This window comes from Balaenoptera musculus, chromosome 1, assembly GCF_009873245.2.
Source record: "Balaenoptera musculus isolate JJ_BM4_2016_0621 chromosome 1, mBalMus1.pri.v3, whole genome shotgun sequence".
Taxonomy (NCBI): Eukaryota; Metazoa; Chordata; class Mammalia; order Artiodactyla; family Balaenopteridae; genus Balaenoptera; species Balaenoptera musculus.
Genome location: NC_045785.1, coordinates 8,034,022 through 8,057,759, shown reverse-complemented (window position 1 = coordinate 8,057,759; position 23,738 = coordinate 8,034,022). Strand labels below are relative to the sequence as shown.

The following is a 23,738-nucleotide window of genomic DNA, read 5'->3' as shown; positions in this document are numbered from 1 at the left end:
CAACGAAGACCCAACACAGCAAAAAATAAATAAATTTAATAAATAAATAAATAAAATAAACATTTTTAAAAAATTTTTAAAAAGGGCTCCACTTGGGGCCGGGTGGGGGTGGGGCAGGTGGGGTTGCAGGCCCCTGTGGAACGGTTGGGGATGAGAAGGGATGTGGGCGGGTGGCCTCAGTGTGCTCCCCCCTCACCACCTAACTCCAGACCTGCCCCTTTACATCCTGAAGGCAGTGGGATTGGCATGTGAAGAACCTTCAGATTCCACCCGCTCCCCGCACCACCCCCCCCCCGCCCCGCTCAGGCCCCCAGCGGCCAGCCCCTGGGGACGCAGCACAAGGCCGGGGCTGTGCCCTGGCAGCCGTCTTTCTGTTGATCTCCCAGTTTTGCCGTCGCTCTCTGTGTCTCCCTCCCTGTCTTTTCAGCTTTGCTCTGCTCTCTTTATTATTATTATTGCCATTATTATTAGTGCCTCAGCAGATGGCCCTTTTGGCAGCTTCAGCTTAAATATTTATTTGCAAGAGTTTCTCCCCTCATGAGGGGCTTCCCTCCCGCAGCCCCACACCATGCGAAACGCACTGGGGCAGGCGGGCTGAGCCCACCACCTTGTCCACAGTTGTCACGGGGTGCTGTCCCCCGTGGCCGTCGTCCAGGCTGTGAGACCCCCGCCCTGGCAGCATCGGGGCCTGGAGAAGGCCTGGGGTACTCTGGAAGGGCAGGTGGTGGCCAGGCAGCACGGAGCTCCTGGCTACGGAGCTGGCCGGAGAGCGCGCTCCCTGCCACGGGAAGCCAAACAGATGCTGCGCTTTAAAAATTCATGACTCTTGGACTGTTTCAAGTGTCAGGAAAGCCCAGAACAGAGAGAGCCCTTTAACACCTCTTAGCAACAGAGCCCTGGGCTGGCGCAGCTGGAGTCCGCAGCACCTGGCCCAGCACTGAGTCAGGGGTGGGCGGGCAGCACCTGCAGAAACGGCAACTGGGCCACCTCGGGGGCTCGTGCCTTCAGCATCCCATCCCATCCCATCCCACCCCAGGTCTCTTCCCCTGACCCTGCTCTGGCTTCTGGCTTGGCCTAGCTTCCTCCTCCCATCTTGGTGCCAGGACTCTGTGCCCCACCTGCCACTCCCTCCCGGGGCAGATAAGGCTGGGTCTGCAGCTCAGTGGGTCTGGGATTCCCAGCGGCCCCGTCACTCGCCCTAGCCTTCTCAGCCTCTGCTCCTTCACCCCAGCAGACCACCTCTGCCCCTCCACATGTCCACCCAGGGACCCTGAACCACAGCAGCAGTTCCCTGGAGCACGGGCACGGACTCTGCTCAGCCGCTCAGGCCGAGGACCCTGGAGCTGGCATCCAGAGAGGCCTGAGTCCACCCCCTCTTCCCTGCAGGTTCTCAGGCAGTCAGCACTGTGGCCACATCCACTGCGCCTACCAGTACCGCGAACACTACCACTGCCTCGACCCCGAGTGCAACTACCAGGTATGTCCCACGGGCACCCGCCCCGCTCCTGCGGGCTGGCACAGCAGCGGAGGGGCCTCTTGAAAGCAGGACGAGGTTACTCGGTTCTGCTTGGGCCACCTGAATTTGACTTGGGCAGGCAGAGAGCCCAGAAAAGCTCCCAGCCTGTTCTCGTTCCCAGATTGCTGCCCACAGGCATCTGATAGGGTCTGGAGCCACCTGCGTCCCCAGTGGTAATAATTCAAGCTCCCATTCGCTGAGTCTACCACGCACCAAGGACTGTGCAGACAGCCTGCGTACCTTATCCAATCGAGTCTTCCCAGTGTCCTTAAGAGGCTGGTATTACTGCCCCATTTTATAGATGGTTGTGTTGAGGTTCAGACGGATCGGCCCTTACGTTCAAAGCCACCCTCTGGTAGGTGCAGAGCAAGTGAACGAGAGGCGGGAGGTGGGTGCGGGTGTTGTGCAGGAAGCCACTGCCTCCGTCTCACCAGGGAGCCCAGCTTGGCAGAGCCCACAGGTGGCAGTAGACGCAACGAGTTGTCACCTATCAGAGCTCCTCCCTGAAAGGCCTGGCCCGATTTATCTTCTCTGCTTCTGGGCCTGCCGATGGGGAGACTACGGGGAGGTCAGGGAAGGGTCTGTGGCTCTGGAACCTTTGGAACTGTTCCCTCCAAAGTCCAGGGTGCTGGCCTTGGGGCAGTCTGGGCTGCCTCGACCCAACAGGATGACTTATAAGGAGACCGGAGGGCCCTGGGGCCAGGCCCAGCCTCCTGCCCACCAGGCCCTCTCCCGGCAGAGGTTCACGAGCAAGCAGGACGTGATCCGGCACTACAACATGCACAAGAAGCGGGACAATTCCCTGCAGCACGGCTTCATGCGCTTCAGCCCGCTGGACGACTGCAGCGTCTACTACCACGGCTGCCACCTCAACGGGAAGAGCACCCACTACCACTGCATGCAGGTGCCCCGCCCTCCACCCTCCCCCACCCCCGAGGCAGGCCTGCCTCGGGCAGGGCCGCTCTCTGTGTCCCTTCCCAGGGCTGGACGGCCAGAGGAGAGAGTCCCGGGGGCTCAGGCTTGGGCAGTGTCCGGTGGGCCAGGGTGGGGCCTTCCCCATGGCCATACTTGGTGCGGGTGAAATTCAGCGAGCTGTTTATACAGACCGACATTTTTCAGCCTTTAACACCAAGAGCAGCATTGCAAACGGTTCCTGAGGAGGTTTTTGTTTAATTCTTTGCTTTAATGCCACGCAGAGTCTGGGCTTTTTCAAGGTGTCAGGTCCAGGGGGAGCGACTTTGGTTTGCAAATAGCAGCCCTGCGCCTCCCCCGGTATTTGTCAGGGGGTTGTTATGGCCTCCGTGAAACAACCTGGGCCAGGAGGAGAGGGGGGCTCGCTCTCTGGGCTCTGAGATGGTGCAGACACTGGCACGGTCCAGCCCTCAAGAGTGTTCAGATTCCACTGGTTTTTACTCAATATGGCAACGTTGCCTGCCTTGGCCCAGCCAGGGTGGGGTAGGGAAGGCCCTGTGCCAGAAACTGTTTGCCAAACAAGTCCCCGGCCTACAGGTGACCGCCAGGCCCCAGGGTCCAGCCCTGCTCACCCCCGGGGGCTTTAGAGGTAGAGCCACAGACTGGGGACCCCCAAGCCACCTCCTGCAGGATGGGACTCCCACGCCTGTGTGGGGACGTATCCAGGGCTCTCTGAGGACGACCCACGCCCAGCACGGGCCAGGCCCTGGGGGCCTGAGGGGTCGTCCTACCTTAACCTCGGTGCCCCGAGTTGGACGTTTACAGGTGCAGAAGCTCCCCCGAGCAGGCTCAGCTGCACCCAGCAGCACAGCCGCTCTGACCTCGCCGGGGTGCCTGGCCTCGGTTCCCCTGACTGCCACTCTGGCCCCTGCAGGTGGGCTGTAACAAGGTGTACACGAGCACGTCGGACGTGATGACCCACGAGAACTTCCATAAGAAGAACACCCAGCTCATCAACGACGGCTTCCAGCGCTTCCGAGCCACCGAGGACTGCGGCACGGCCGACTGCCAGTTCTACGGGCAGAAGACCACGCACTTCCACTGCAGGTGAGCGGGAGGCAGCCGGGGAGGCCTCCTGGCCCGGGGAGGGACGGCAGGCAGGGCCCCAGGCCCGTGGGTGGCTCGGGGCCCCACCTCCTCAGGGGAGTAGGAACAGCAGCAGAGGGCTGCTCAGAGGCCCCGCCTTAGTTTCTGGCCTGGTCTTCCATCCAGAGGCCCATCCCTCCCAGGGCCACCGTGGGAGCAGGGCAGGGCCTCCCCCTGGCCCCGTGAGGCCCCATGACAGCCTCCCGATGTCCTGCCAGGCGCCCGGCTGCCACATTCACCTTTAAGAACAAGTGTGACATCGAGAAGCACAAGAGCTACCACATCAAGGACGACGCCTACGCCAAGGATGGCTTCAAGAAGTTCTACAAGTACGAGGAGTGCAAGTACGAGGGCTGTGTGTACAGCAAGGCCACCAACCACTTCCACTGCATCCGCGCCGGCTGCGGCTTCACCTTCACCTCCACCAGCCAGATGACCTCCCACAAGCGCAAGCACGAGCGCCGGCACATCCGCGCCTCGGGCTCGGGCATGCTGGGGCTGCCGCCCTCGCTGCTGGGCGCCAAGGACACGGAGCACGAGGAGTCCAGCAACGACGACCTGGTTGACTTCTCTGCCCTGAGCAGCAAGAACTCCAGCCTCAGCGCCTCCCCCACCAGCCAGCAGTCCTCCGCCTCCCTGGTCACCGCCACTGCCACCTCCGAGGCTGGGCCCAGTGCCACCAAGCCTCCCAACAGCAAGATCTCGGGGCTGCTGGCCCAGGGCCTGCCTGGATCCATCCCCCTGGCGCTGGCCCTCTCCAACTCGGGCCTGCCCGGCGCCGCGCCCTACTTCCCCATCCTTCCGGGCCGGGGCAACACCTCCCTGCCTGTGGGTGCCCCCGGCCTCATGGGTACCATGTCATCAGGGACAGCAGCCTCAGTAACCCCCGACACGCCCGCCCTGGCTGCCTCGGGAGCTGGCGACTCGGCCGCAGCGGCAGCTGCCTCTGTCCCGGTGCCCCCTGCCTCCATCGTGGAGAGGATCTCTGCGAGCAAGGGCCTCATCTCGCCCATGATGGCCAGGCTGGCTGCGGCCGCCCTCAAGCCCTCTGCCACCTTTGACCCAGGTGAGCAGGCTGGGCCCTGCCTGGGAAGCGAGCACCTCTCCAACCCCAGGAGCTCTCTGGCCTCGGTGCAGAGCCGAGCAGCGGGTGTTTGGCGGAAGTGTCTTCTGTTCCCTGCCCCCCGAGACCCCTGCCCCCTTCTTTGCCTGGTCTCTGCCTCCATCCTCTTTGTTTCCTATTCGGGGCCCCTCTTTCTGGCCCACCCACCCCAGGCAACTCTTGTTTCTGTTTTTTTCAATCTGTGAAGGGAAGCAGTAATCCCGGCCTCACAGGGTACCTGTGCATCCCGGGGCAACCGCTAGCTCCCCCCGAACCCTGCCGTGTCGCCCTGGGCTAGTAGGGGCTCCCAGCCCTAGTGGGAGCAGTCCCAGAGCCCCAGGCTTCCCTGGGACCCTCTTTCCAGGTGACTGGGAGGGCGTGTGAGTCCAGCCGAGTGGCAGGGTGGCCGCAGTACAGGAATGCTCAGGGGATTCGTGCCTGGACAGCCCGTCAAGGCCAAGGATGCCCTCCCAGGGTCTCCCTGTCCATCAGCGCTTTCCAGTCGCACTTTCTGTGGTAGTGGAAACGTTCTGTTCCACACTGTCCAATATGGTAGCCACTGGTCACATGGCTGTTGAGTGCTTGAAATTGGCTAGCGTGACCCAGGACCTGGATTTCAACTGGAATTTCTTTCACTTGAGCCAGACCCGGCCACTGGCTGCCATGTCGGAGTCGCCAGGTCACATCTGTGTCCTTCCTCTGGCTCATCGTGGAGAGAGGTTCTCCTTTCTCCCAAGTTTTCTGCTCTTGAGAACATTTTTTACTCTTTTTCTCTGGATTTTTTTTGGCTTTTCTGTTTCCCTCACTCCTCTCCCTCTGTTCTCCCCCATCCGGGTAATTAGCATTAGTCAAATTCTTAAGAAGAGTTCGGCTCAAATCTGGGATGTGGCTCACTTCCTTCCTTCCTTCCTTCCTTCCTTCCTTCCTTCATTCCTTCCTTCATTCATTCACTTATCAACCACTGGTGCTCACTGAGGGCAGCTTGCTGGCAGGCCAGGCACCAACCCAGTGCTGGGGACACGGCAGGGAAGAAGAGAGACAAACACTCCTGCCTTGTGGAGCTGATGGAACAGTGTGGGCCATAGTCTGTCCCCAAGTATACCCCCTGGGAGGTGGCCAAGTCGAGACTTGGACCTCAACAGCTGGCTTCTGAGCCCGGGCACCCTGCTCCTCTGTGAGACTGTCTCGAGACCCGCCAAGACTGAGGGTCCCCGCAGCCCACCCAGGGCTCTGCGCAGTGCCCCCAGAGAGACCAGTGCTTGGCAGGAGGGTCAGAGCCCTGTTTCCCTAGGGACCCTGGGCAAGTGGCTTTGGGGAGCTCCTGGAATGTGGACTCTGAATTCTGAAAACTGAATATCATGTTCCCAGTGGGACGCTCCTATCAGCTGTGACACACCTTCCACTCCAAGTGTGGGTGTCAGGCCTGACTGCCGGGGGCCGCGCGCCTCCGGCGAGGTGCCTGCAGGCTGGGACCACGCTGGGCTCCGTGGCCAGACTGTCAAGTACTTTCTTTTCTTTAGAAAAAGCTCCTTCCCCGAAAAGAAAGGTCAAGTGAAGGGAAGGGGGCCATTTTCCTTTATTTTTTAATAAAATGCCACTTGCTGTCTGTGAAGCAGCTCTCCGTCAGCTGCAGCGCCTTGGGGCAGATTAATATTTCAGTCACTTGGGGATTGTGGGGAAAGGCTCGGTGGACATGTTCCTGTCAGCAACTTCTTTTGCCCTGTTCTGCTTGGCCTCCCGAATCCTCTGCCCGCTCAGCTCCGGCCTTTCCCCGCCATGCCTACACCCCGCCAGCTTCCCCCACCCACCCCGTCCAGCCCAGCCTGGCCAGGGTGGGCCTCATATCCCTGCCCTGGACAGCTTGACGGGCGAGGTCACATAGTTTGAACCGCTCTGATTGGCTGTCAGCTTCCATAGCCCTGACACAGCAGATGCCCCTCCTGGGCATGCTCAGTGGAAGGCAGGGCTGTCGCCCCGGCAACAGTGGGGACGGGACCTGCGGAGGGGGCGCAGCTCCCAGTCTCGATCTGCCACTTTCCCTCAGCATTAACAGAGTCTTTAATAAAAGCCTAAGCGGCAGCTCCACAAATTGACTGTGACAGTCGGTGGAGAAGAGGAAGGGCCCCCGCCCCCGTCCCAGCCCCCTCCCCATCCTCCCGCCCTTCTCCTCCAGGAGGCCCTGAGCCAGGACAACTTTGACATAATTTTGCAATAATTATCACTTGAAGAATTGCCACACAGGGGGAAGCGTCACAAGCGATCATGTCAGTGGGGAGAACCGCTGACCAGCAGCCAGGGCTCCCCAGGGGCCCCAGCCCACCCGGCCCGCTACCCTCACTTCGGGGGGCTCCGCTTTGTGCCCATATGAAGCCCTCAGTCCCTCTAACACCATCTTCCCTCCCCCCTCCCCCATAGGAAATGGGCAGCAGGCCACCCCTGCCAGGTTCCCCCCAGCCCCGGTGAAGCAGGAGCCCGGTGAGAGTGCTGGCGCCCCAGGTCCCCACGAGGCCTCCCAGGACCGCAGTTTAGACCTGACTCTGAAGGAGCCCAGGTGAGGCGAGGCCCAGGCCTCCCAGCTCTGCCCCTCTGCAGGAGGCTCTGGGGACAGCACCCTCAGAGCCAGACTCCATGGGGCCAGGGGCCAACCCCTCCTGACAAGGGGTCATCCTCCTGCCCAGGCAGATGTAGCAGGCGGGGCCAGAGCCCCAGGGGCCAGCTGGGAGGGGTGAGTCTCTGGGCCCGGTCCCACGTACTGTCTGAGCTAAAGCCCCTTGGTTTGTGTGTTCCAGTAATGAATCAAATGGCCACGCAGTCCCGGCAAATTCATCTCTTTTATCCTCGCTTATGAATAAGGTAAGAACCATCCATCACACGCCTCCCATTCCCCCACCCAGAGAAATTAAAGCTGTGCTGGGGGGGGTGGGGGGGATGTGTTTGTTTTTTAATGTTTTGCCTCTAATAAGATGAGTTTGTACCATTTAAATTTTGAGGCCATTTTTCATCGGGTATAATTTCAGAGCCACTGCTTACAAATTAATTTAATGAACTGGCTGAAGAAATATATTCCAGCCTCTGACACCCTTTTTTTCCCTTCACATGGAGGGCTCCAAAAGCTTTTCCGGAGCCCTCTAACTTCTTTCACTCTTGGTTATTAATTTTATTAATTTTATATATTTTTTTGTTTGTTTATAAAGGTGGAGGGGGAGACCAAAGTGGGAGCAAAGCATCAATTTCCACTTTTCGGGTTGAGTAATGGTCTCGGACGCCTTCAGCAGAGGTCGCTCCAGAATATTTATTTTAAATAATGCAGGGTCTTTGTAAATTATACACCATCGCAAATATATTTTCCCCCTTCACATGATAAATTTGACTACAGCAAGATTAATTAGGTTACCGTACACAAGTGACTATTGAGGAGGGAGCTGGGCCCGGGCCGGACCTCACGGAGTGGGGTTCCTGCTGGGCCCATGGCCTCCCACTGGCCTCTGCCCCGTCGGTGCGCATGCCCTCTGCCTTCCGCCCTTCCCTGCTCGCTCTCTTGCTCCTCTTTTCCGTTCTTGGGTCACTGCTCCCTGCACCCCCTTGTTCCTTCCTGTTGGAGACCCACACCCCACGTGGGTCGAGCCTTTCCGCGGACTCCCCCGCCCCCTCCTCTGCCAGCAGCAGCGAGCCTGCCTTGGTCTCACCCCACGAGCCTCCTTCCCTCCCTCTCTGCTCCTCCTTTGTGTGCCTTCTCTCGTTCTCAAGGAATTCGTGCGGGTTCCCCCCATGCCTCCTCCTCCTGCACTTCTTTTGAAAACCTGGCAGGAGAATAACCAGGGAGCCGCTTAGTCTGGGGAAAGCTGGGCTGGAGTGTGTGCCCTGAGTCTCGGCCTCAGATTGAGTGATGGCTCCTAGCAGCACGGGGTTTGTGTGGCAGAGCCCCGGCAGCTCCACGGGGCCGGGGCAGCGCCGCAGGCCGCCCGCGGCAGCATCCATTCAGTGAGGGCTCTTCCGTAGCCAGAGCCATGTGGGGTCGGGCCTCCTCTCCTCCCGGCTGCCAGCACCGCGATGCTCTGGTCAGTTTGGAGAGGCCCGAGCGGCCCAGAGCTGCCACTCCTCCCAGGGCAGTCGGGTCAGGTGTCCTGAGGTCCCCAGCCTGAAGCACGGGCCTGTCCTCCTCGCAGATGTCTCAGGGCAATCCCAACCTCGGCAGCCTGTTGAACATCAAGACAGAAGCGGAGGGGAGCCCCGCCGGGGAGTCCTCGCCCTTCCTGGGCAAGGCCGTGAAGGCGCTGGTTCAGGAGAAGCTGTCAGAGCCCTGGAAGGTCTACCTTCGCAGGTGAGGGGCTTGCCGTGTGAGCAAAGGGGGAGGGAAGGGCCACGCCCACTCGTCCCAGGGGCACGTGTTCCCCCCACGAGGCTGTTCCCCCAGCCTCGCCAGAGCGCCAGGGTCTCCTCTGAGTAGCCGGCCCCTCTGCCAGGTTTGGCACCAAGGACTTCTGCGACGCCCAGTGTGACTTCCTCCACAAGGCCCACTTCCACTGCGTGGTGGAGGAGTGCGGCGCGCTTTTCAGCACCCTGGACGGGGCCATCAAGCACGCCAAGTGAGTGGGGGTCCGGGGGGCCCGTTTAAACCCAGCCCCACTTGTCCCAGCCTGGCTCGGGGCTGGGTGGGCCGGGGTGGGGCTGGGGGGTGCACAGGCCTCTAGCAGCCTTCCAAGCAGGACCCGTGTGCGGTTCCCACGAGACCTCAGAAGCTGAGCTGGCTTCTCAGAAGGTGCTGCCTGGCAAAAGGCAGGCTTCCTCATCTCCCACTGGCTCAGCCCCCAGCCGGGTCCTCTGAGCCCACCCAGTCCCCGCCTTGAGTAAGAGCTGCTTCTCCCCGCCGGGCCCATGCAGCCGTCAGCCCTCCCTCCCACAGATGCTCCTGCAGAGGCAGCTGGAGAGACCCAGCTCTGACCCCAGCAGGGACCCTAAGTGAAGGCTTTTCCAAGCCACAGTACTGCATTTGTAGATTCTCTTTGACCTAAAAATAATGAAATTAATTTGTACAATTCGTTGAGCAGCAAGCTCAGCCGCCTACTGTAATTGAACCCAGAACTGGTAAACATTTACAGCAGATCCTCACCGCTCTCTAAGCCCCGGGTCAGGCTCTTCTCACTGCTTAGGCAGCCCCAGCTGCTGGTCTGAGACCCCCCTTTAAATGTCGGAGCAGGTTCTGGAAGGACGGGCTTCATGAGCCAGGACCTGCTGTACCCAACCCCTCCCGAGTAGGGAGAGGCTAGGGACAGCACATCAGGAAGGTCACGAGTAGGAAGGTGTAGTTAGGGCAGAGCCAGGAGCCCAAGTTCAAGATCAGAGGACATAGCAGTGTGTTCTCAGTCCTTCCCTCCTGGTGGGAGGCCTCTGGCACCAGGCACTGAAGATGCGGTGGGGACACTGGCCCACTAGGCTTGTGATGGGGTCATACATAGGCAGGCAGGCAGGCAGGTGTGCCAGGGAAAGGCCCTCTCCTCCCCCACCTGAGACCCCTCTCCTGTCTCTCGTAGCTTCCACTTCCGGACAGAGGGAGGAGCAGTGAAAGGAAATGCGGAGGCTTCCTTCCCGGCCTCGGCTGCTGAGACCAAACCTTCCTTGGCCCCCTCATCCCCTCCAGCGCCTCCCATCACCACGGCCACGGCTTCCTCTCTCGAGGGGCCCGCCCCCAGCCTGGCCGCCGTGCCCTCCAGCCCCACCCTGCTCGCCTGGAAGCAGCTGGCTTCCACGATACCCCAGACGCCTCAGGTTCCAGCGTCAGTGCCTCACCTGCCCACTTCGCCCTTGGCAACGACTTCTCTAGAAAACGCCAAGCCCCAGGTCAAACCCGGATTCCTCCAGTTCCAGGAGAAGTGAGTCCCTCGATGAGCCGGGAGTCCTGTGTCCCCCGTGTGTCTCGGGAGTAGGTGCTAGTAAGGGCAGCTGAGGAGGTCCTGCTCCTTCCCCTGCAGTAGCCCCTCTGGGACATGGTCACTGGGTGATGTCCTTCTAGCCAAAGTTGCTGCTGCTCAGACCTCACTGCCTGTTCCCGGAGCAGGTGGCCGGGGTGGGGGGAGATGGTGGAGGTAGTGGCCACCGTTCCAGAGAGGCCAGTGGTGGCGCTGCGAGGACCAGCCTGGGTGGGCTGGGAGTGGTGGTCCTCGCCCGGCAAGGCGGGCTGCGTCTCCCTCCGGGTCCCCTTGTTGGTCTCTGTGGCTCACACCCGTGGCTGAGTCTCTGCAGGGCAAGCAAAGTCATAGGTGGGCGGCGAGGGGGCTAGGCCCTCCTCTGGCCCCCCCCCCAACACCTGCACAATGGTCTGAGCTCTCAGGGGTGGAAGGGACCTTCCTCGCTGGATGGTGGTGTCTCCCTGCGGCGAGAACGGTGACTCTGTATCATGATATGTGCGGCTTCCTGTTCTCAATAAAAGTAATAAATTGGACGTGAACACACACCGCCTGAGTGGCAGCTGTCCTCCCTCTCTGAGCACCTGGGGCTGGGCCCACGGCGTGGAAGGGGACCTGTGCTCCTCTCTCTCCCTTTCCCAGCTTCCCTTCCTCTGTTCGCCTCCCCAAAGTGGCAGCCCGCTCAGCATCCTGGCCTTGGTCGGAGTTCCCACCCCAGGTCCAGTGTGGATGTCGGGGGCGGCCGTGTTGTCGGCCAGGGCAGAAGCCGGTGCAGCCCCTCCGCACCTGCCTGGAGCCTGGAAGGCAGAGCTCTGGAGCTGGGGCTGCTGCTCGGGGCAGGCCAGCCATGGGGGCTCACCCAGCACCCCTCCCCACCCCCAGCCGCCCCACCACTCAGCTGGCTTGTGAGGTTCTCTGAGTGGGTGGCAGCCCCGAGCCCCGAGCTGACCCTGGAAGCCCCAGCAGCTGAGCCTCAGCAGGACCTGACGCCAGGCACACGTTCCCACTGGCCAAGGCCTCGTGGTGGCAAAGCCTCCTGGTAGGGCTGCCCACCCATCTGCACCCTGTCAATCGGCCACAGCCAGGGCACTGCCCATGCCACATCAGCCAGGCCCGGCAGCACCATCGCTCATTTTCATATCCACGAAGTGATTGCGGCCATCCTTATCTGTAATCCTGGGGTGTGGCCACGGAAACTACGTGTCCCAGCATGCAGTGCTCTGGGCAGCCTGCATACCGCAGTCCCTTCGGCGCCATCAGAGCTCTAAAAAGAAGGCAAGACTGCATGCTGGGATCTGTAGTCTCTGGCTGAATGGGCCTGTTGAGCAGGAGGGCAGCCCAGGGGCCATTCCTCTTGATTACACCACAGGGGAGTGGGGAGCGGAACCCCAACGTGAGCAAATGTCAGGACACCGGCGGGGAGGGCACCAGGAATGCCAATGACCTTCTGGGCCGTGGTTTCATTCCAGCGATCCTTGCCTCGCAACGGACTGCAAGTATGCCAACAAGTTCCACTTCCACTGTCTCTTTGGGAACTGCAAGTACGTCTGCAAAACCTCCGGCAAGGCCGAGTCCCACTGCCTGGACCACATCAATCCCAACAACAACCTGGTGAACGTGCGAGACCAGTTTGCGTACTACTCCCTGCAGTGCCTCTGTCCCAACCAGGTCAGCAACGTGCGGGCAGGGTGGGGCCTGGGGTGGGGGCAGCGAGGCGCAGGGCTCCGGGCCAGCTCCTCCTGGCCGAGGCTCCGTGTCTCACACCCTTTTGTAAGTGGCCTCCTCCAGAGTCTGGGAAGGACACCGTCTGCCCCTAGGTCCCTGGAGACCCCTGGGCAGGAGTTCAGCTTGGTGCTCAGTTGGCGAGGTCATTTCATCCTAACCCTCAGTGATGACTGTATGCTGGGCAGCCACCGTGCACTTGGCATCCTTCTGCGCGTCCTGGAACAGCTATGCTCCCTTTCCCCAGAGGCCTAGGATTTTAAAATAGGCCCATTAGACAGATAAAGAGATTGAACTGTCCATGCCCCAGACAGGAAGGGCAGGTCAGATTCATTATAAAGGCTACTCCCGAGACTTGTAGGGGCTGCCTGGCAGAGTGCATTGGGAAGCAGTCTGAGCCTCCATCTGGGCACACGGAGAAGAGTGCTAGGATAGATTAGTGACGTCTGCCTAGGTCTGGGCACACAGACAAGAGTGCTCAGATAGATTAGTGATGTCTGCGCTGGGTGTGGGTTTAGAAAGAGATGGAAACAATACCAGGTGGGATGTTTCAATCAAATGACAGAAGGGACTTACTGCTTTTTAACACGTGAAAGGTCTTTACACAGTTGTGTTTGCTGATTCTGAGCGTGGAAGGACGCACGCCTGCCACAGCCCTCTAGAGGCCTGGAGCAGGTGGGAGCTTAACGGAAGTCGCCTGCCTGGCCCTGACTCCTGTCCCTCCCTGCAGCACTGCGAGTTCCGGATGCGCGGGCACTACCACTGTCTCAGGACCGGCTGCTACTTTGTGACCAACATCACCACCAAGCTGCCGTGGCACATAAAGAAGCATGAGAAAGCTGAGCGGCGGGCAGCCAACGGATTCAAGTACTTCACCAAGCGTGAGGAGTGCGGCAGGCTAGGTACCGAAGGCCAGGGCTGGGGGTAGGGAACTACAGCAGGTGGCAGGGCTGCGGCTCTGGCGCCTGAGGCCCTGGGACCCACTTCTTGTCGCCGCACATCAGGCTCCATGTTTTGTTTTTTTGAAAATGTCACGATATCACAGGCCAGGCATTGTCAAACCAGGAGAACAGTCAAAACCCTAAGAGCCTAGGAAAAGGGGTGAGGGTGACTCCCACCACTGCACCCACCCCAGTGAAAATGCCCGGAGCCTCGTCTCTGGCACCCAGGGCTGGTTCTTTTTCCTTTTCTTTTCAAGAGAGCCTTGCAGGCAAGTCTTAGGAGCACCTGAAGTTACTAGGGTTTTATCCCAAATGGACCGTGGTGTGTTCATTTGTTCATTCACTCAGCAGACGTTTGTGGAGGAGCAGCCGTGTGCCAGGCTCTGTGCTGTTGCAGGAGGTGAGGGGTGGGTAGAAGTGGCAGCTACGGTCTTTTCTGAGCGTCCACCGTGGCCGGCACTGTGCTTGGTGCTGGGGATCTGGTGGGAGAAGCACATACATTGTGGGCTCAGCCCACAGCATCTGTGACCTGGGGTGACCTGGAAGGAGGTGGCCACGGGGCAAGGAAGTGGCCTTGAGCTCAGGGGCAGGTGCCTCAGAGTTGACTCTGCTGCTGAGAGCTGAGCCCTTGGCAGGGAAGCTGCCCCCCAGCCCTGGAACAAGGCCACCCCGAGGAGCTCGCTGGCCCCAGCTTGCCCTGGGGATGCTGTGGGGAGGGGCTCCAGGACCGGCAGAGAGAGGGCAGAGCCCATCCTCCCGCCTCAGGGTGGAGCCACGCGTTCACGGGCCTGCAGCTGTGGGGCGGGAGTCTGCCCACGAGGAGACCGGAAGCTGGAAGGCAGGTGGGAGGCAGGCAGGCCGGGTGCAGACACCTGGGCTGCATGCAAGGCCTGCTGTGATTCCGGTGGTCATGGCAGCAGGGTCCGGGGCAGAAGAGGTGGGGCCGCGGCCTGCAGCCGACGGCCATTGCACAGGGGGAGGATGAGGCAGTCCAAAGTCAACTGCCAGAAAAGAACGGGAACAAACCTTTCCTTCAAGAATTAATTCAGAAATCATTAATGGCCTGAGAGAGGGCTGGTAATCACGGCAACAGATGTCAACCCTCGGGGGCCCGTGCTGTCCCTGGGCTCAGTCTACAGGTGTCAGGGTATTCCGCAGTTGCCGTTATTTACTCAGTTTGGGTGTTTTGGGTGGTAGCTGGGGCCAAACAAAGCTGGGGGATGATATAAGACACCTGGCCGGCTCAGGTGCCATGGCAACGGGCAGGCCTTCACCTGCCCTCTGCTGATACCGTTTCAGTCCGGCTCGCTCTATTTGTTCTCCGCCCAGAGCAAAGCCGAGGTGGGGCGGGGCAGGGCGGAGGGCCAGCCGGCTCGCAGCCATCTTGACAGGTCTGGGGGCAGGCGGCGCCTGGGCTCCCCAGAGGAGATGTGGGGACAGGTGGCTTGCTGGGAGGTGGCTGACCTAGTGGACAGGTCATTAGGGTCCCCTGCCCGGGGGCCTGGGCCCAGCCTGCTGTTGTCCCGTGCGTGCAGGCTGGAGGCGAGAGCCAGGCTTTGGACAGCCAGTGGGCCTGGGACTTTCTGGGGTTGGGGTGAGAGGGTGCTAGAAGCCCTCCTCAGGGGAACACCACCACAGGGGACGCGCCCTTTCCCCAGAAGCCATTTGCCTGGTTGGCCACGTAGGCCCGTGCCCAGAACAGTGCCCGACACGCAGGGGGTGCCGTGAGCGCTGGCCGGCGGCAGAGGCTCACGGCCGAGTGGGGCTGTGTCCACAGGCTGCAAGTACAACCAGGTGAACAGCCACTTCCACTGCATCCGGGAGGGCTGCCAGTTCTCCTTCCTCCTCAAGCACCAGATGACCTCCCACGCCCGGAAGCACATGAGGAGGATGCTGGGGAAGAACTTCGATCGCGTGCCCTCCTCCCAGGTGAGCCCGGCGGGCAGGCTGCCGCTCCCCGACCCGGGGTGGCAAGAGGCCATCACTCGTGTCCCGCTCTTGCTTCCGGGTGGTGGGCCAGGCCGCCCAAAGCGACAGCCTGCCCCTGTGGGCAGCACAGCCCCCAGCCCAGCTTCCTCAGGGCCCCCACTTCCTTTCAGGGCCCCCCGAGCTTGATGGACACCGAGACGGACGAGTACATGGATTACACTGGCTGCAGCCCGGGCGCCATGTCCTCTGAGTCCTCCACCATGGACCGAAGCTGCTCCAGCACCCCTGTGGGCAACGAGAGCACCGCAGCAGGTGAGCGGGCGGCCAGGAAGGGACAGCGGGGGCCCGGGAGCGCCCAGCCTGGGACAGGCCCCTCCTTCCGAGGCCCAGCAATGCTGGGTCTGGCTTAGGACAGGAGGTTCACGTTCAAGTGGCCTCAAAGGAGGACGGGCCAGGCCGTGGCAGAGCTGGCTGGTCTGGGGGACGTGGGTCCCCGCCTGCTGCCACCCTGCCCATCTCCCCAGCACTCTGCCCTCGGCTTCCGTTTCCAGGAGAGAACCCGGGCTTGAGCTGTGAGCTACAGAATAAAGCAGCACAGCCCCCAGCCAGAGGGGCAGGTGGGCCCCGCCCAGCCCCGGGCCCTCTTCTGGCCCCTCTGCCGTTGTCCCCAGCACGGTCCCTGGGCCCCAGAGTGGGGTCCTCCCCAGCCCGCCGTGGCCTCTCCCTGCACCGCCTCTCCCTCCCATTCGCTCTCCTCTGCCGCCTCCTCCCCTCTCTTCTTCGTGGCGTCTGTCTGCTCCTCCTCTGTCCACGTATTTTCATATCATACTTGCTTCTGCCATTGGGTTTCTCATTTTGGTTCTTTTCTGTTTGTTCTTTGTTTTGGTTTTTTTTTTTCTGCTTTTCTCCACCCTCTCCAGGCTGCCCGGCTCCTCCTCCTCCTCCTGCTCCTCCTGCCGCCGCTGGTGCCGAGGCTGCCCGCGTGGCTCCGCAGCCCCCACCGCCCCCATCCTTCTCTCCGGCCGCGCTCCGGGCGCCCCTCCCCTCCCTCCCATGCCTCTTTTCTCCACCCTGTCTCTCATACTCTCTGCTCAGTGCTACTCTCGGAGCCACCCGGGGCCTGGCCCACCCCATCAGCAGCCCGCCCAGCTTCCCGCCCATCACTGCCACTCCAACTCCAGTAAAAAGTGACGCCCCCCTAGTTCAGGACGCCGCAGGTAACTCACACATGCCTTCTCCACCGCTGTCTGTCACCCTGGCCGAGCCTCGAGGCCACGGTCCAGGATCTGACCCTTTTCTGTGGCCTGCTGGGTCAAGGACACGGCCACTCTGCACCCCTCACAGCGCAGCACCCGCCAAGACCAGAGAGCCTGGTCCCTGTCCCGAGGACAGTGCCTCTCGGCTCCTGCCCAGCACTGGGCAGGCCAGAACATCACTGCCAGGGCTCCCTGGGGTTCACCCCAGCTCAGCGACTGGCCAGAACCCCACGATGGCCGTGCCCGCCCCACCCCCCTAACCCTGCGGCAAGGCAGGGCCTGTCCTCCTGCTCTGAGGACGTCACCCGGGGCCCAGCACGAGAGAGGGGCAGAGATGTTCTTGGGAAAGCTGCTGGTGCCTGGGACCCGCCCAGGTTTGCAGGATCCTGACACCAGCCTGAGCCCCCAGCCCCGGAGCCAAGCAGGAAGAGGCCCAGGCCGCGGGCAGTGCTCCACGGCAGAGGTGCCTCCCAGCCCCACCCTGTACCTGCCGCCTGGCAGGCACGGGACCTGCCCTCCCCTGCCCTTTGGTGCCATCACCACCTTGGCTCTGCCTCTTCCTCCATGCATTCTTACCTCACGTTCTGCCCGACTGCCAGGCACTGGGCCAGCCCAGGGGAATGGCAGGGAGCAAGGCAGGGGGTTCCTCCTCAGGGAATTCAGCCCCTGTTCTGTCGCTGACATAACCAGCCAGAGCCCTGTGACCTCCGACCCAAAGCAGCCACTCCTCACCCACCCGGATCCCCAGGCCCCAGACCCTTCCTTGCCCCCTGCTGGCTACCCCAGCCCCTCACAGTCCTTGTTCTCTCCACCTGCTGAGGCGGGGACTGGGTCTGTTCCCCAGATGGAAGGGGCTGGTGCCTGGGCTGAGCCTTCTCGGCAGGTTCTGGGAGGGCCGGGAGGGTCAGCGCGTGGGAGAAGCCCGGAGGGTGCCCACCCCGCACTCTGGGGAGGGCTAGGCCTGGGGCGTGGAGCAGGGAGTCCCGGGACGGCCACCCCTTCCCCGGCTGCCTGTGCAGAAAAGGAGTAACGGGAAGCACAACCACACAGTGGATTAAGCGGCCCCGGCAACGGGGCATCCTAAGCCCAGGGAAGCAGTTGGGACCAGGAGGGGGAGGGCACAGGTGGAGCCCATCCGCGGGCCGAGCCCCGGCTCCAGTCCTGGCCCTGCAGCAGAGCTGCCCTCTCCCAGTTCACTGGGGGCGGGACACCCCAAGACCTGAAAGAACCCTCTGGTACCAAGGAGAAGGTGTGCCTCGGGGCGGGGAGTTACAGCCCCAAACAGCCCCAGGGCGCTCTGCATCCCTGTTGCGAGTAGGCTGGTCCCAGGCGCAGACAGGCCGGCAGCCCGGGAAACTGGTTAGCCGGCGGGCAGAAGGAGCCGGCCTGTCCCTCATTAGAGGCGGGTGCGTGATGGTGTCCTGGCCCCCGTCCAACTTGGGTAATTACACTCTGCCGACCTAGATTCCCCCTTCAGCTTCAATTAGCGCCAGGACGTGTCCTCACTTCCCACCCACATCCCCCAGAGCTGCTTGCTCCGCCACCCACCAGGGCGGGCCGGTGCGGTCAGCCTGCAGATGCGGATGACGAAGGGGGAAGCCTGGGGCTCCCCAGCTATCCTGGGGGGGGAGGGGTGGTCTTGGGAGAGGCCCCCAGAGCGACGGGAAGCGGAGCTGTCCCCGAGGGCAGCACCCCCCCCCCCCACCGCCCACCGCGCCGAGATCGGGGACATCGCGTGGGTGTAATCCTGGGTAGGGTGCGCACGTGGGCGCTGACCAAGCCCCCCTCCCCAGGGAACACCATCTCCATGCCGACAGCCTCCGGGGCCAAAAAGCGCTTCTGGATCATTGAGGACATGTCACCGTTTGGCAAGCGGCGCAAGACGGCCTCCTCGCGCAAGATGCTGGACGAGGGCATGATGCTGGAGGGCTTCCGGCGCTTCGACCTCTACGAGGACTGCAAGGACGCGGCCTGCCAGTTCTCGCTCAAGGTCACCCACTACCACTGCACGCGCGAGAACTGCGGCTACAAGTTCTGCGGGCGCACGCACATGTACAAGCACGCGCAGCACCACGACCGCGTGGACAACCTCGTGCTGGACGACTTCAAGCGCTTCAAGGCCTCGCTCAGCTGCCACTTCGCCGACTGCCCTTTCTCGGGCACCAGCACGCACTTCCACTGCCTGCGCTGCCGCTTCCGCTGCACCGACAGCACCAAGGTCACGGCGCACCGCAAGCACCACGGCAAGCAGGACGTGATCAGCGCGGCGGGCTTCTGCCAGTTCAGCTCGAGCGCCGACTGCGCCGTGCCCGACTGCAAGTACAAGCTCAAGTGCTCGCACTTCCACTGCACCTACCCCGGCTGCCGCCACACGGTCGTGGGCATGTCGCAGATGGACTCGCACAAGCGCAAGCACGAGAAGCAGGAGCGCGGCGAGCCGCCCGCCGCCGCCTCCCCCGGCGCCGAGGGCCCCGCGCCCGGCCCGGCCGCCAGCCTGGACGGCGCGCCCCCGCCCGGCGCCGAGCCCGCTGCAGCCCTGCTCTTCCTGCCCGGCCCGGGGCGGGGGCCGGACGACGCGGGCGACCCCCGCCCGCCCGACGCCCCCGGGCCCCGCGCCGGCCCCGCCGCGCCCGGCCCCGCGGCCGGCGAGTCGTCGCAGGAGGACGACGAGGAGGAGCTGGAGCTGAACGAGGAGGAGGCGGACGACGACGAGGACGACGACGACGAGGACGACGAGGACGACGACGACGACGAGGACCTGCGCACCGACTCGGAGGAGTCGCTCTCCGAGGCGGCGGCGGCGGGGCCGGGGGCGCGGAGCCTGGAGCTGGCGGCCCTCGGCGCCCCCGCGCCGCCCGGCCCCGCGCCTGCCGCCGCCGCCGCCTCCCCGTAGCCGCGGGGCCCGTGGCGCGTGGGGGGCCGGCCGCGCCCGGCGCCCTCGGGATCTTGCCGCTTTATCCTATTGTTATTATTAGTATCAATTTTGTAAGAAACGGTATTTATATGTAAAGCTTCCCTTGTACAGAGCTAGGTGTTCGCCGCGCCCCGGCGTCGGGAGGCGCTCCGGGCCCGGGGCCGCCCCGCCGGTGCTTCCGGACCCCGAGTCCGTCTCAGGACAGAGGCGGGGGGCCTCCCTCTGGTGCTCCGGGGCTGCCCCCCCGCGCCCGCCCGCCCCGCCCGCGCGGCAGCTGGGCGGCCGGAAGGACAGAGGCTGCCCGGGACCCTCCTCAGCCGCAGTTCGGGGATCTTCTTCAGGGAAATAGAAGGTGCTCTTGTCCGGGGTGGGAACGAGGGGCAGGAGGCCCGGAGGGCGAGGAGGGCGGCGACCCCGGGCGGCTGCCCCGCGCGCCCTCCCCGCGCCGGACCCCGGGCCCCCCGAGCGCGCCGGTGGGATTCCTCATTGCTCAGGGCTGGGACGGGCACCGGGAGTCGCCGCGACCCCCGCCCCTCACCACCGGAGGCGGGCCGGCACCTGTGGCACCTGGCAGGGCCTCCCATTCGTGCAGCTAAGACCCTCCCTCCCGGCCCTGGGGGGAGGGCGGGGCAGGCGGCGTCCGGCGGGCGACACTACAGGGACCGCGGAGGGAACCTCCTGGACTCGACAGAGCGGGGAGCTCCGGGTCACTCTGCCCCCAGCGCGGGGCCTGGTCGGGGTGTCCGTCCCGAGGGCTGGGGCCTGGGAAGGGGTGCGTCTGCTCGCTGGTGCTGGGCTGCTGGGCCCGCAGGGCGTCTCTGCCACCCAGGTGGTGAGAACAGGAAGGATGCGACTGTTTGGGGCTTTAATAGTCAACATGGAAAAAAATACGAGAAAGTTGTACAGTATTTTTCCTGTAAAGGTTATTATTCTACATAGAACAAAAGAAGAAAAAAAAAAAAAAAAAGCAGGCGGGCGGCTAGAGCGCAGACCGCCTCCGGACCAGCCCTGAGGTTGGAGACCCGAGTGCAATTGCTCACGTGGGGTTTTGTTTAGCGTTTAGAGGCCTTACCAGTTTGAGGCTGTCCGTCTTTACACTAGCACTGATGGGAGCTGCGTGATTCCAACTTTTAACTTGAATTTCGTAGAGACAAGAAAAAAGGACTGTTATTACTGATACAAGTTTGTAGTTAATTTAACATTTGAGTTTTTTCTCTATTGGTTATGCGTGTGGCTTTATAGGGCTTTTTCTTCCCAGTTTGTTTTATTATTTTCTTTGGGATACTTCTTTGCTGGTGCAACCCACCCTGATTTGGTTCCTTTTGCAAATCCCAGCCCCCCACCCCTGCCACCCTCCCTCAGCGGTGAGGTCACCGAGCCCAGAGCCAGGGCCCACCTGGCAGGTACGTGCCCGGCCAATGGCTCTGAGGGCGACGGGGACGGAGGGCAGGCTGCCCAAGGCCACTCCTGTTCATCTTCACTCCAGGCCGGGCCACCAGCCCTGTCTCAGGTTGGGCCCTGTGACATGGCCACAGGGAGAGCGCGAGGCCCAGCCTGGGGGAGGGGCCGTCTCCCAGAGCCTCCTCCCCAGAGGTCTCCAAGGGGAGCCTGACCAGCTGCAGGGGGCAGTGGTTTACTTTTTTTTTCTTTTCTTTTTTCTTTTTTTTCTTTCTTTCTTTTTTTTTTTTTTTTTTTTTTTTTTTTTGTCCTCTTGGCTGCCCACAGCCAGAAAGCCAGGACCATCTGAACTGGAGAGGGAGCAGGAGGGAGGAGTGGTCAGAAGGAGTGTACCTGATTCAACAGGAAACAAATGGTTTTCTAGAACAGCCCCTAGCAGAGCCTCCTGAATTCTGTGGGCACCACGTGCTGCTGCTGAGCATTCGCCCAGACTTTGTGCCCGACCACAGAACCGGGGAGTCTGTGGAAGGAGTTTTGTAAAGGAAAAAAAAAAAAAATTTTTTTTCAATGTAGCAAAATCAAACAAAAAAAAAAAAAAAAAAAAAGAAAAAAAGAAGATGCCGACAGTGCGAAGTCTAGCCTTTTGTAACCTTCATATTGCACACTAGGACGATAAGCCATTGCTAGCTCATTTTGAATTTTAATGTGTAATTTTTGTTTTATTTTCTTTCCGTGGGGAAAACAATGCTTGATCCACCAATGCTCTTTTAATGTTTTATAACTATGTATGTGTATATATATAAATATAAAATAATATGTATGCACATATGTGTGTGTATATATCTATATGTATATACATATATAGATATATAGAGATATATAGAGAGGTTTTGAGACGAAAACGCAGAACGTGAAAACCGAACTGAACAGCGTGTGCTCTGATTACTTGAATCTGGTCTCCTCGGCACCTGGTTATTAAGAACTGAATATTTTTCCACTTGAATTTAGTGCTATTAGAAATTTAATATATGTGTTTTATTTATTTGATTTTTTTTTTTTTTTTCATGACTGATGCAAGGTTTGACATTTTCACTCAATAAAAACTGGAAAAAAAATCTATCAAGTTATCTTTTATTTTTAAAGTCAGTCCCGAGCGGCTGGCGGGGACCCAGCTGTGCAGGGTGGCACGGCCACCATGGCCAGCCGGGCTCCATGTGCCAAGGCAGGGAGGGGAGGAGGGTGTCGGTCACCCTTCAGCCCTGGCAGGGAAGGGGGCAGACCGGGCTCACCCCTGGGAGGGGGCCACGTCCTCCTGGGCTGCCGGGAACAGATGGTGGGGGGCTTGGGCCCCGCCCGGCCTCCCGCCCCAGCCCCGCCTGAAGGCCCCACGGAGGCTCAGGAGATGCCTGGCACAGACGCCTCAGGCCTCCGGCAAGGGCTCCAGAGGCCCCCAGCCTGGCCGGCTCTCTCCCAGCGCAGCCAGGGCTACTGGGCAGGCGCTTGGCAAGGGTCATCCCTCTGCCTCCTCCCTCGGCTCCTTCCTCCTTCCTGCAGGGACCTGCCCGGGCTGGGAACGGCGCGTACCCGGATCCGATCCGGATGCTGGCTCGACTCCTGCCCGGAGCACGCAGGGGCAGAGCCAGCGGGGGCCAATTCCTAGGTCCGTAGCCACCAGCCCCAGGCCTGCCTGAGTTGGCGACCCCGGTGGCACCACGGCTGGGGCTCCCTCAGAAGCATGGGTGGCTAGAGCGCTACGGCCAGGCCCCGTCCAGAGTGCAGGCCGCACATCTGCCCTGACGCTTCTAGATGGTGACCCCCTCCTCAGTAAACCTCCTCATCTGTGCCATCTTGGCAGCCTTGCCCTGAGCTAACCTCCTTCCAGGTGGCCAGGTGGCCCAGGGCCTTGGGGAGGAGATGTGTGTGCCAGGCCCTGCACGCTCCTCCGCCTCGTGGAGAATCTCAGTGGATGTCACATCCCTGCAAGGAGCACACCCCTTTTTCCTGGGGAGGTGAAGTCCCACCAGCGGCGCCCCAGGTGTCACCACCGGGACAGCAGGGGGAGCGAGCGGTGCAGGGGCTGCACCACTACGGGGGCCCTGCTCAACGTCATTTCCACCACAAAAGCCTCTTTTCTAACCCAGGCCCCCCCAGCACAGAGGGCCCTTCCCTTTCTTCTTTCCTCCTGGCACGCGGCCCACAGGCTATTTACATAAATACGTTTGTAACAGACGCGAACATATATACTTTTTTCTGTCTCATTAAAATGTTCAAGTTGGAACTCGCCTATTGTTTGTGGATATCTCGATTCTGTTAAATAAAAGTGACTAATTTATGGGATAAAACACAAGTTCAACAAATTAAAACCATTACTGGAGCTTCCCAGGCCCTCCCGCAGGGCCCGAGGGGAGGCAGGGAGCCAGGCCCAGAGCGCAGCCCGCCGCCGCCGCCGCCGCCGCCGGCTGGGTGGGTGGTGCTAACACAGAGCTCCCTCTGGTCACTGCTGCGGGGCCGGGGAGACCCCCAAGACTGCCCCCTCCCCAGCGGCCCCCAGGCCTTCTGGGGCCGGATGGACCTCAGTGGACCCATACGTGGTCAACAGGAGGCCCAGCCTAGCTGAGGGCAGGGCCAGCTTCCAGGCTCGGCTCAGGACAAGACGGGGCCCAGGGAAGGGGGCGCTGGGTCTCAGGGCAGCCCTCAGCCGAGCCTCAGAGAGACGCGGGCCCGTGACACGTAAGCAGGCTGCGCGCAGGCCAGCCCGTAGCTCTCAGTCCCAGGCACTGCCCACTGAGACCATGTCCCCCGAGCCCACTGTGACCCCAGGAGGGCGGGGCCCACCCCAGGGGTGCGGAGTGGGCCCAGGCCGCACCGTGCTTGCTCCCTGTGGCTTGTTGGGCTCGGTAGGAATCGCAGTAAAACATGTTTTCATTCCGGAATTTAATTAGCTGTGGTGGTGTGATGCTCCTACACCCCAACTGGGGCAAATTCAAGAGTTTTGTAAC

General features: G+C 61.5%; 1 protein-coding gene across 18 annotated transcripts in view; it reads left to right on the top strand.

Moving 5' to 3' along the window:
• CASZ1 (castor zinc finger 1) overlaps nucleotides 1-21,846 on the top strand; it is a 156,977-nt gene extending 135,131 nt beyond the window's left edge. For 12 of the 18 annotated variants that reach the window (XM_036855103.1, XM_036855217.1, XM_036855207.1 and 9 more), the window contains 14 exons: nucleotides 1,387-1,477; nucleotides 2,136-2,420; nucleotides 3,363-3,535; nucleotides 3,793-4,640; nucleotides 7,092-7,227; nucleotides 7,466-7,529; nucleotides 8,843-8,997; nucleotides 9,140-9,262; nucleotides 10,208-10,546; nucleotides 12,049-12,247; nucleotides 13,032-13,203; nucleotides 15,020-15,171; nucleotides 15,342-15,483; nucleotides 18,221-21,846. In XM_036855103.1, coding sequence (XP_036710998.1) covers nucleotides 1,387-1,477; nucleotides 2,136-2,420; nucleotides 3,363-3,535; nucleotides 3,793-4,640; nucleotides 7,092-7,227; nucleotides 7,466-7,529; nucleotides 8,843-8,997; nucleotides 9,140-9,262; nucleotides 10,208-10,546; nucleotides 12,049-12,247; nucleotides 13,032-13,203; nucleotides 15,020-15,171; nucleotides 15,342-15,483; nucleotides 18,221-19,320 — 3,979 coding nt within the window. In that variant the 3' untranslated portion in view covers nucleotides 19,321-21,846. Of the gene's footprint in view, nucleotides 1-1,386; nucleotides 1,478-2,135; nucleotides 2,421-3,362; nucleotides 3,536-3,792; nucleotides 4,641-7,091; nucleotides 7,228-7,465; nucleotides 7,530-8,842; nucleotides 8,998-9,139; nucleotides 9,263-10,207; nucleotides 10,547-12,048; nucleotides 12,248-12,909; nucleotides 13,204-15,019; nucleotides 15,172-15,341; nucleotides 15,484-16,266; nucleotides 17,838-18,220 lie in introns of those variants that run through there. The other 6 variants (XM_036855226.1, XM_036855199.1, XM_036855246.1 and 3 more) reach the window with 5 other exon arrangements.
• The last annotated feature ends 1,892 nt before the right edge of the window (nucleotides 21,847-23,738 follow it).